General features: G+C 42.4%; 1 protein-coding gene across 3 annotated transcripts in view; it reads right to left on the bottom strand.

Annotated features, from left to right (window-relative positions):
• The window catches only part of fancd2 (FA complementation group D2), a 94,218-nt gene that overhangs the window by 15,472 nt on the left and 66,290 nt on the right, over nt 1–12,456 (bottom strand). For all 3 annotated transcript variants that reach the window (XM_048548089.1, XM_059649749.1, XM_048548091.1), the window contains exons 31-36: nt 11,205–11,323; nt 10,369–10,479; nt 7,528–7,655; nt 6,582–6,681; nt 3,117–3,239; nt 1,818–1,911 (exon numbers count right to left, since the gene is read on the bottom strand). In XM_048548089.1, coding sequence (XP_048404046.1) covers nt 1,818–1,911; nt 3,117–3,239; nt 6,582–6,681; nt 7,528–7,655; nt 10,369–10,479; nt 11,205–11,323 — 675 coding nt within the window. The remainder of the gene's footprint in view (nt 1–1,817; nt 1,912–3,116; nt 3,240–6,581; nt 6,682–7,527; nt 7,656–10,368; nt 10,480–11,204; nt 11,324–12,456) is intronic.

The raw sequence follows: 12,456 nt of genomic DNA on the forward strand, positions 1-12,456 counted from the left end.
AGCAAACATTTCAAGTCCATGATCATTCTTCTCACATTTGTTTCTTTCTCCACAAACACTGCCAGCATCATTCTCTCTAACTTTCTTTCCAGGTACGTGGGCCTCCAAGTCGATGTATAGCAGCAACTTTTGGAACCAATGGTCAGTGCTGCAATGAGCATCACCATGCCAATCGCCATCTGTGGAACCTTGCAGCGGCTTTAAGAGGGAACGTTGGCTGCCAAAGTTTGAGTTTTTCCAGCATTCTCAGCGTTTGTTTACAGTTTTTATACTGTCCCTGAGTCCTGAAATATAATTCTCTTATCCATAATCTTGTATAGCATCGCAAATCTGCATGTCACATCATTTTATCAATCATCAACATCTGTCTGGTGCATGGAGAGGACCTCTGTCAGTAAAGGGGAGCACATTTCATCTAAAGAGTAAAAAATACATCGAGTAAACATAAGAACAAGCTTACGAATAAATAAGATTCTCAATATCCCCTCTACCACATATATTGTTCCTGGAATGCATTGTTAACCACAAACACATTAAACCTTTAAAAGACAATCTACTCATGTGCTTTTATTCAATTTTCCCACGTTTCTAAAAAAAAATCATTTTTATAGGATGAGGGTATTGCTGGGCAGACTAGCATTTATTGCACATCCCTAATTGCTCTGAGGGCAGTTCAAGAGTTAACCACATTGTTGTGGGTCTGCAGTCACTTGTAGGCCAGACAAGGTAAGGATAGCAGTTTCCTTTCCTAAAGGATATTAGTGAACTATATGACAAAGTGTGAAGCTGGATGAACACAGCAGGCCAAGCAGCATCTCAGGAGCACAAAAGCTCACGTTTTGGGTCTAGACCCTTCATCAGAGGGGGGGGATGGGGAGAGGGCTCTGAAGTAAATAGGGAGAGAGGGGGAGGCAGACCGAAGATGGATAGAGGAGAAGATAGGTGGAGAGGAGAGTATGGGTGGGGAGGGGATAGGTCAGTCCGGGGAGGACGGACAGGTCAAGGAGGTGGAATGAGGTTAGTAGGTGGTAAATGGAGGTATGGCTTGAGGGGGGAGGAGTGGATAGGTGAGAGGAAGAACAGATTAGGGAGGCAGGGACAAGCTGGGCTGGTTTTGTGATGCAGTGGGGGGAAGGGGAGATTTTAAAGCTTGTGAAGTCCACATTGATCCGCTTGGGAACCCTTCAGCCCAACAGTAATATGAGTTGCTGTTCCTGCAACCTTCAGGTGGCATCATTGTGGCACTGCAGGAGGCCCATAATGGACATGTCGTCTAAGGAATGGGAGGGGGAGTTAAAATGGTTCACGACTGGGAGGTGCAACTGTATTGCGAACCGAGAGGGAGGTGGTGTGGGGGCAAGTGTAGCACTTCCTGCGGTTGCAGGGGAAGGTGCCCGGTGTGGTGGGGTTGGAGGGGAGTGTGGAACGGACAAGGGAGTCACGGAGAGAGTGATCTCTCCGGAAGGCAGACAAGGGTGGGGATGGAAAAATGTCTTGGGTGGTGGGGTTGGATTGTAGATGGCGGAAGTGTCGGAGGATGATTTAGTGAACTAGATGGATTTTTCCAACAATTGACAATATATTTATGGTCACCGTTAGACTCTTAATTCCAGATTTTTATTGAAATCAAATTCTGCCACCTGCCTTGGTGAGATTTGAACCTGGATCCCCAGAATGATATCTGGATTGCTGGATTAAGTGTCCAACAATAATATCACTAGGCCATCACCTCCTGGTGCTACTGGTGGCAGGCTTCATTCCATACAGTAAGAAGTGAAGTGGTGCAAAATAGTGGAATGTCAAAAGATAAACATTACCTCAGTTGAATCAGACTGCATGCCAGCTGGAATACCCTTTACAGACCTATCCAATTCACTCATCATTACTCGGTAGAAGATCACGAATGTTTGCCTGTTGAGAGATCAAGCAGTTTATTTCACTATTTTGCCAAGTTTTCCTAACCTCAATCTCCAGCTTCACCTTCATGTCTTTTCACACCAAAACACGCTTGAAAAGAATGGTAAATTTTCCAATGGTATTTTACACGTGATTTCTGCAACAGTAGCCTTGGGATGATACATTCTCGTTTTTGTCACTGAATTCTTGGATCCCAAATGATATTTCTCAGTGAGATTCGGTTTGTCCTATTGGAGTCACAGGCATAAACTGATTTCCAGTCCATTCAGCTCCAATGAATCCAGATTAAGCACAGTTAAAGTGAAACCCTTGGTAAACTAATATTTAAATCCATTGCTAGGCTTACTACCATACATTCTCTTCCACTTTCAAGTCGAGATGGTCTCAAATAATAACCACTTCATGATCAACTTGACTACTATGATTGGTTGTCAGCTTGTGCAATTTAATAACTCAAATTAGTATAAACAGATTGTCAGTCTTCTTCACGTCCCTAAACATTATATCCTCAATCTAGCAGCCGAGCTATTCCTAGGTCATTTCACATTAACCAACAAACCAGAGCAAGTCTCTATTTATTGCTCAGGATTATATTGCGCTGGGAAGTGCCTATGAAAATTTCAAGTTCAACCATTCTTCCCTCAAAGCAATGTTGCTTTGTCTGTGATCCCCCTTAAAATGTCAGATTTGATATTCCATTTCCTAATTTTCTCCTTAAGCTGTTGACTCTTAATGGGCTACAATGTTATCAGCATCTTTGGCTCTTCCATATTTCAACTTGATGAGACCAATAAATGCTACCCAATTACATTTTAAATTAGACTCTTCAGACACGTTATAAAACACCTCTGAGGTGGGACGTGACGAAGCCACTTGAACCTGGACTTCTGTCCAAAGGTATGGAAACTATTGCTGTGCAACAAGACTTTAAAATGTTGGTATCCTGACATTAATACTGTCATTATTAGAAACGTCCAACAGGTAATACTACAGTAATTGAAAAAAGAACACCTTAAATCATCTATATAATTTGAAAATGGAGGCCATTTGTACACTGGGGGGATGCAGAGAGAGGCAGAGACAGACAGACAGACTAGCAGAGAAATGGTTTCAGGAAGCTTAACCGTCTGATTTTAGGTAATGGCTGTCTATACTGTCAAAAGTTTAAAATGGTGGCCGAAGAACCACTCTGTCCACACCTGGAAAGTGTTGGAAATGTATTTGAGCTCCCATCCTTAGTCGAATTCAACAGCTCGGGTACACCCACACCAGCAATTTCCTCCACAGACTTCAGCACGTCATCTGTATGCTTCAGGTAAATACTGAAAACATGGTTTAAAAAAATAAAACAAAAACATGTCATCAGATTATAAATGTTCACCCAACATAGCAATATTTCACATCATACGTCAAATTATTTTATTCCCATCCACATATTTGATAGGAAAGCTGGAAAAGCAAGCAACACACTGTAGACCTGTTAATGCAACCAACTGAAGGCATCTGATGAAGTGCTACATCAAAGGTTACTGAGGAAAGTAGAAACTAATGGTGTACAGGGTAGCATAGATAGAAGATTGGCTGGCAAACAGGAAGCAGAGGGTAGGTATAAATGGGTCTTTTTCAGGTTGACAGAATGTAATGAGTAGTATGCCACATGGATCAGTGTTAGAATCTCAACTGTTTACATTTTATATAAAGGACTTAGATGAAGGGACCAAGTGTATGGTTGCCAAATTTATTGATGACATAAAGATAGATAAGAAAGTAAGCTGAGATAATGGGAACTGCAGATCTGGAGAATTCCAAGATAATAAAATGTGAGGCTGGATGAACACAGCAGGCCCAGCAGCATCTCAGGAGCACAAAAGCTGACATTTCAGGCCTAGACCCTTCATCAGAGAGGGGGATGGGGAGAGGGTTCTGAAATAAATAGGGGGAGAGGGGGAGGCGAACCGAAGATGGATAGAGGAGAAGATAGGTGGAGAGGAGTGTATAGGTGGGGAGATGGGGAGGGGATAGGTCAGTCCGGGGAGGACGGACAGGTCAAGGAGGCAGGATGAGTTAGTAGGTAGGAAATGGAGGTGCGGATTGGGGTGGGAGGAGGGGATGGCCAAGAGGAAGAACAGGTTAGGGAGGCGGGGATGAGCTGGGCTGGTTTTGGGATGCAGTGGGGGAGGGGCATCATCCTCCAACACTTCCGCCAACTACAATCCGACCCCACCACCCAAGACATTTTTCCACCCCCACACTTGTCAGCCTTCCGCAGAGACCACTCTGTGACTCCCTTGTCCGCTCCACACTCCCCTCCAACCCCACCACACCCGGCACCTTCCCCTGCAACTGCAGGAAGTGCTACATTTGCCCCCACACCTCCTCCCTCACCCCCATCCCAGGCCCCAAGATGACTTTCCATATTAAGCAGATGTTCACCTGCACATCTGCCAATGTAGTATACCGTATCAACTGTACCCGGTGTGGCTTCCTCTACATTGGGGAAACCAAGTGGAGGCTTGGGGACCGCTTTGCAGAACACCTATGCTCGGTTCGCAATAAACAACTACACCTCCCAGTCGCGAGCCATTTTAACTCCTGTTCCCATTCCTCTGACGACATGTCCATCATGGGCCTCCTGCAGTGCCACAATGATGCCACCTAAAGGTTGCAGGAACAGCAACTCATATTCTGCTTGGGAACCCTGCAGCCCAATGGTATCAATGTGGACGTCACAAGCTTCAAAATCTCCCCCTCCCCCACTGCATCCCAAAACCAGCCCAGCTCGCCCCCTCCCCCCACTGCATCCCAAAACCAGCCCAGCTCATCCCCGCCTCCCTAACCTATTCTTCCTCTCACCTATCCCCTCCTCCCACCTCAAGCCACACCTTCATTTCCTACCTACTAACCTCATCCCACCTCCTTGACCTGTCCGTCGTCCCTGGACTGACCTATCCCCTCCCTACCTCCCCACCTATACTCTCCTCTCCACCTATCTTCTCCTCTATCCATCGTCGGTCCTCCTCCCCCTCTGTCCCTATTTATTCCAGAACCCTCTCCCATTCCCCTCTCTGATGAAGGGTCTAGGCCCGAAACGTCAGCTTTTGTGCTCCTGAGATGCTGCTTGGCCTGCTGTGTTCATCCAGCTCCACACTTTGTTGTCTAAGGAAGTAAACCATCAAGTTTTAACATAAGGACTCTACAAAAAGATGCAGACTTTGGGAAGTAAGTGAGCAAAGACCTGGAAAATGAAATTAAATGTGGGAAAATGTATGATTTTCCAATAGAAAATATAACAATTTTACCTAAATTGAGAGAGAATTCAATAGCTTTGGCATGCAGAGGGTTCTGATTGTCCTCTTGTATGAATCACAAAAGTATAGTTTGTAGCTACAGTAAGTAATTAGGAAAGTAAATATGTTACCAACTATTGTGATGGGAACGGAATACCAGATAGGGAGGTTATGCTTCAGTTGTACAGGTCACTCGTGAAACCACATCTGGACTACTGTGTATAGTATTGGTCAACTGTGTAAGAATGTTGTGATAGTTCCAAACTAGGATGTTGTGGTTTGGAAAGGAATTTGCAGTTGGTGAGAATTCCATGAATCTGTTGTCCTTGTTCTTTTCAGTGGGTGAGGTTGTGTTATTGGAAGGTACTAAGGAGCCTTGGTGAGTTGCTGCAGTGCATCTTGTGGATAGTTCATACTATTGTAATTGTGCTTTGGTGGTGAAGAGAATGAATGTTTAAGGTAGTAGATGCGGTTTCAATTATTCTGTTTATTCTGGATGGTGTCAAGCTTTGAATGCCACTGGTGTTTCACTTATCAAGGTAATGTATTCCATCACGTTTCTGACTTGTGGACAGATTTTGGAGAGTTTGGAGGTAATTTATTCACCACAAAATTTCCAACATTTACTTGCTCTTATCTCTACAATATTTACGCAGTTGGTCCAATTAAGATTCTGGTCAAATCCCAAAACACTGAAAGTGATGAACTCAGTCATAGTAATACTGTCAGATGTCATGAGGAGATGGCAGGATTCTCTCCTGTTGTGAGAGGTCATTTCTGGACACTCATGTGATACAAATGTTACTGACAACTTGTCAAGCCTAACTTGATCACTGTCTAGATTAGATTAGATTCCCTACAGTGTGGAAACAGGCCCTTCGGCCCAACAAGTCCACACCACTCCTTGCAGCAACCCACCCAGACCCATTCCCCTACAACCCACACGACCCTGAACACTACGGGCAATTTAGCACAGCCAATCCACCCAGCCTGCACATCTTTGGACTGTGGGAGGAAACCAGAGCACCTGGAGGAAACCCACTCAGACACGGGGAGAATGTGTAAACTCTGCACAGACGGTTACCCGAGGCTGAAATCAAACCCGGGTCCCTGGTGCTGTGAGGCTGCAGTGCTAACCACTGAGCCACCGTGCCGCCCCTTTTCTTTACAAGTCCACAGCAAGCCTCAGACCATCAGACCCAGACCCAGTCACCTAATCTACATAATCCCTGAACACCATAGGCAGGTCTTGCTGCAGTTGGACATGGACTTCTTCAGCATCTCAGCTGTCTGAAATGATACTATACATTCTGCAATCATCAGCAAACATCAAAATTTATGGCTTTATGATGGAGGGAAGGTCATTAATTTACTTACCATAGGAGGGTTTCAAGAGCTTCATTGTATTTATTGCCTTTCTCTTTTTCCCCACTGGGCAAAACCCAAGATTGGCACAAGAAACCTCGTGTAATTGATGCTGAAAGGAGAGTAATCAGCTATTTAAACACTCACATCAACAAAACTAAATTATCCTTGTCACATACATCATAGAGTTTAAAAAGTAATCATATAGATATAAGGAAACAAAGGCAAGTTCTGATCAGAAGAGACAAAGTATGTTAAGAAGTGTAAACCACATTGTTAATGTATATTTAACACACTAACAGCCCCAAAAAAACTGCAGGATATACAACAGTCACACAAGAGGAAGACAGCTGAGAAGATGAAGAAACAATGTTGTGCATTAATGCTTTGTCCCTGCAAACTGCTTCAAACCCTCAAGATTGCTGTACACTACAAATTCAGGCTTCTTGCGCATCCCTGATTTTAATTGTTCATCAACTGACATTGAGACTGTTTCTGCTTTCTAGGCACTAAACTCCAGAATTCCATCTGTAAACTCATCCATCTCTATTTTCCTGCAAGGGCCTCCTTAAAACATGATTATTCTGGTAATCTGTCCGAATGCTCCCTCGTGTGGCTTGTGTTAAATTTTGTTAAATAACACTCCAGTGATTAACCTTGGAATGTTTTATTATGTTAAATTCACTAATACTGAACTGAGAAATGTTTACATTGCCTATTGCAATATCCCACCAACAACCACGAGGATGTCAAATGGTGGGTTAGTTAATCAGCCATCTGAAAGGATTCATAATTTCATAGCAGCATTCACAGGAAGACTTAAGTTACTGAACTATGAGCTCTAGCTTGAAGCAGCCAAATAGGATCCTTCTTCCATTGTTACTCCACAACCTTGCACTCTCCCACAACCTCAATCGAAGTTAAAAATATGGCACCAAAGACAAGAATCATGACAAACCTATTTTCTCCTTGTTCTGGTTATCTAGAGATTTCTCTGCTATGCAAATAAGAAGCTGGGTAAGGTTCACTGCAGAAATACAGCGGGGAATGCTGCTCTGGAAATTCTGCAGGTATCGAAAACTCTGCCTGTAGGGATAGACAGAACAAGTTTGTTAGCTGCACAAGAATGAATTTCCTAAGCAGATTAATAACAGATTTCACATATTCTGCTATTTGAAAAAACAAATCTACTTTAAAGTAAGATTGGCCAATTGTGCTGGTGAGTGGGGGTTAAAGTATAACTAAACAAAGAGAAAGATCCCTAATCCACTTCTTTATAGTCAGATTAACAGTATCACACAGAACATTGAATAGCCAGAAGTCAGAGAATGGACAGATGATATTATAATCGGATCAAATGAATAGAAAATCTACTGTGATCTTTTCAAATTTGATTTAATATGCCAATGTGCCCAAAATTCCCAGAGTTTTAGAAGAGACAGACAGAACGTGGAATGCATGGAGGAATGCATGGATTATGCACTTTGTAAGGTATGATCTGCCTGTACTGCGCACAAAACAAAACTTTTCACTGCACCAGGTACACGGGACAATAATAAATAAAAATCAAAAGCCAAAGTGCACACATTTTAACAGATCATTTAAAAATGATACTTGGCCCTGGTGAGAATAAATTTGGAGTGCCACAAGTAGATTTGCTCTATTAATCCTCAAAAGAAAAATATATTTGGTGGGATACAGAAAAGCATTGCACTACTGAACTCACAACATGATGAACTGACACAAGGTAAAACTGACCAGCCTGGGATTTGTCTCATCACTGAACTGAGCAGATTCATGAGAACAATGTGTAAAATTATAAGAGATTAAGATAAATAATTAAGTTTTTGAGCTAATACAAAACTTAGGCGTGAAAGGTCAGATTTGCAATTTTTAAAAATCACTTGCGGGACATAGGTGTTGCTGGCTTGCCAACATTTATTGCCTGTCCCTAGTTGCCCTTGAGAGGGTGGTGGTGAGCTGCCTTCTTGAAGCGCTGCAGTTCACGAGCAGTAGATTGACCCACAATGCTTTCAGCATTGGAATTCCAGGATTTTGACCCAGCAACCGAGAAGGAACGACAATATATTTCCAAGTCAAGATTACAAATAGCTTCGAAGGGATCTTGCAGGCGGTGGTTTTGGCATGTATTGCTGCCTTTGTCCTTCTAGATGGAGGTGGATCCGGAAGGTGCTGTCTAAGAATCTCAGCTGTAAGATGAATTTCTGCAGTGCATTTTACAGATAGTACACACTGCTGTCACTGAGTAACAGTGGTGGAGGGAGTGAATGCTTGTAGATGTGCTGCCAATCAAGCAGGCTGCTTTGCATGGTGAATGGTGTCAAGCTTCTTGCATATTGTTAGAGCAAGTGGTGAGTATTCCATCATACTCCAGACTTGTGCCTTGTAGATGGTAGTCATACTTTGGGAGTCAGGAGGTGAGTTACTTGTAGCAGTATTCCCAGCCTCCGACCTGCTCTTGTACCCAATGTGTTTACTTGGCAAGTCCAGTTGAGTTTCTGGTCAATGGTACCCCACCCAGGATGCGGACAGTGATGATAACATCATTGAATGTCAAGGGTTGGTGGTTAGATTCTCTCGTATTGGAGATGGTCATTGCCTGGCATTTGTGTAACATGAATATTACTTGCCACTTGACAGTAAAGCCTGGATATTGTCCAGACATTGTTGCATTTGAACATGGACTGCTTCGGTACGAGGAACCATAAATGCTGCTGAACATTGTGCAATTATCGGCCACCATCCCCACTTCTCACCTTATAGTGGAGGGAAAGTCATTGATGAAGCAGCTGAAAATGGTTGGGCCTGGGACACTACCTGAGGAACTCCTGCAAAGATGTCCTGGAGCTGAGATGACTGACCTCCAACAATCACAACCATCGTCCCGTGCCAGGTACGACTCCAACCAGGGGAGGATTTGCTCCAACACCCATTAATTCCAGCTTTGCTAGAGCTCCTTGATGCCACACTCGGTCAAATGCAGCCTTGATGTCAAGGACTGTTACTCTTGCCTCACCCCTGGAATTCAGTTGTTTTGTTCCTGTTTGAAACAAGGCTGCAATGAGGTCAGGAGCTGAGTGGCCCCAGCAGAACCCAAACTGGGTGTCATTGGGCAAGTTATTGTGGAGCAGGTGCTGTTTAATAGCACTGTTGATAACACCTTCCGTCACGTTTATTGATGGGGGGGGGGGGGGGGGTGCTGTCATTGGCCTGGTTGGATTAGACTTGCTTTTTGTATACAGGAAGTAGCTGGGCAATTCTCCACATTGACAGATAGATGCCAATGTTGTAACGGTACTGGAACAGCCAAGCCATTACTTACTGCCCAATCCTTGTTGCTCTCAAGAAGGTGGTGGTGAGCTGTCTCTTGAACCGCTGCAATCCATACAATGCAGCGAAACCCACAATGCTGTTAGGGAGGGAATTCCAGGGTTTTCACCCAGTGACAGTTTAAAAAGACCCCACAAACCGATCTCCTCTGACTGTTATTTTAGCCATCCCTCATTCTGTCACTTTCTCAATTATGCCAACTATTTTTGACTGATTTTGCATCTGAGAAATACCTTGGAATATCTAACAGCATTAGAAGCCTCCGTCAATTTAAACTTGTACATGTTATTAGATGCAAAATGTAATATGAAAAATAATTTCCAGGAGGTACATGGTGGCTGGAGGCAATATTTCTTCTTAAGCTTGAGTTATCATTTTGGCCCCAAATTCAGCAGACAGAACTCATATTTTACACTATAGCCATAACATTATCAGGTTCTCATAATACCTGACAAGATCCTCCATTTGCATTTCACCATCTCCCTCTTTAAGTTTGTTTGCTAGGACGCCAAGTGCTAACCTCAGTAGTTTACGGTTTTCATGCTGGGCAAATCCAGACCTGTACATTAAAGACAAAAGATACCAATTTTATTACAGAACCAGTAAATTTTACTGTTTCTAATGCTGATCCATCAAGAAATCAACTGTTGTATTTTTTAAACACTTAAAACATACAACTTCTATCTCTTCAGCTCTCCTTGCCTAATTTAACACAATTTCATTTATATCTGCTGTACTGAAGACACTGCATATGTGTACATATCTGTAATCAATTCATCACAGTTCAAAGTAAAATTCCAAGATGACATCAAATACTATGAAGCTTGATTATCTGATATAATGGAAAAAATTATTAAATATATTCAGATTTGCCATCAGGTACGCTGTTCTGCTGTGATTAACTAGAATAATCCAAAAGTTATAGTCCTTGCTGATCATATGCCTATGCCTCAGCTCCACATGCACACAAGCCAGCCATAAGCACAGCAACTAAAGCCTTTGAAGTACTGGGATCATTATTAAAGGCAATATGGCCTCACTTCCAACAATCACATCTCTACACCACTGATCTTAATGAAACCAATAACTCTAAAAATTAACATATAACTTGTCGTTCTTAGTAAATAATTATGCCTGTGAGTAGAACACAGATTTAAAGTAATTCAAATCATTACGTTATTGAGTTTTATGAAACATTTTAGAAAGACCAGTTAATTTCATTCATAAAGTGATATCATCAATTTCTGTCAATTAGCCTCCAAAATTTGCAGACTCTATACCTACCAAGCAAACAGCGTATTGAGGATGTGAAGTAGTAACTGATAGCATACAGCCATCTGCTGATGCTCTTTTACATCTGTTCCCAGAACGTCCACAACACCATTGTTCTCAGCCATCATCACCTGCAGGCCAAAACACAGTAGCAATTGAAAAGGAGAATGGTCAGTCTTCATTAACATACTCCATAAATCTAAACCTAGGCATCATCTTCCTAAATATACCCTGAAGTTTCAAAATAAATTAAATTCCAGGTAACACTAATGAATTTCACCTTGTGATTCCTAATGTGATAAACATACATTCTTTGCAAAAGATAGGTTTTCTGACATCAACAGTTTCATACACAATCTCACACATGGTTAGAAAGTGCCATGGAGAGGATCATGGGAGACATTCAATCTTAGTTCAGGATGTCTTTCAGTTACACATATTCACAGCTTTTGTCCTTAATCTTTAGAAGGTGATAACTCATTCTTAGCCCCACTGGCTATTTTCAGTCTTTAAGTCATGTCATGGAGCTTTATACATAAGCCCAGAGATTGGACTGTCAGATGTGATTTTATCTTAAGCACTTCATAAGCATATTGATCTTATTTATGTCTAACATCCAAATGTGTACTTTCCAAAACAAATCACCGGAAATATATCAGATTGCTAATATTCCTAACCCACAGGCACAAAGATCAAGAGATGTGCTGTGCTGTCACCAGGCCATAATCATTGCACTGAGTAAGAAATTAATCTGAGATCTTTTGGAACTCTAATTTCAGTACCATGTCTGGTATGCGAATACCCAGTAAGATATCAATGTTGGCGATAGTAGGAACTGCCGATGCTGGAGAGTCTGAGATAACAAGGTGTACAGCTGGATGAACACAGCAGACCAGGCAGCATCAGAAGTGCAGAAAATCTGACGTTTCGGATCTGGACCCTTCTTCAGAAACATTTCTGAAGGGTCCAGATCCGAAATGTCAGCTTTCCTGCTCCTCTGATGCTTCCTGGCCTGCTGTGTTCATCCAGCTCCTCACCTTGTTATCAACTATCAGTGTTGACTCGTTTCAGTTGCATTTTAAGGGTTAATTTTCTTGTATTATTCTCTGAAATCTCTCCCTGAACCGTGCCACAAATACATGCTGAAGTTCTGGCCAGAACTTTTTATGAATAGATACTGTTATCTATACAAGAGGGATTTATGGCATCCAATCCTTCAATTTTCCATCCTTTCTTATGAGGCTGTGCCTTCAAAAATTCATTC

Source organism: Stegostoma tigrinum, chromosome 11 (assembly GCF_030684315.1).
Source record: "Stegostoma tigrinum isolate sSteTig4 chromosome 11, sSteTig4.hap1, whole genome shotgun sequence".
Taxonomy (NCBI): domain Eukaryota; kingdom Metazoa; phylum Chordata; class Chondrichthyes; order Orectolobiformes; family Stegostomatidae; genus Stegostoma; species Stegostoma tigrinum.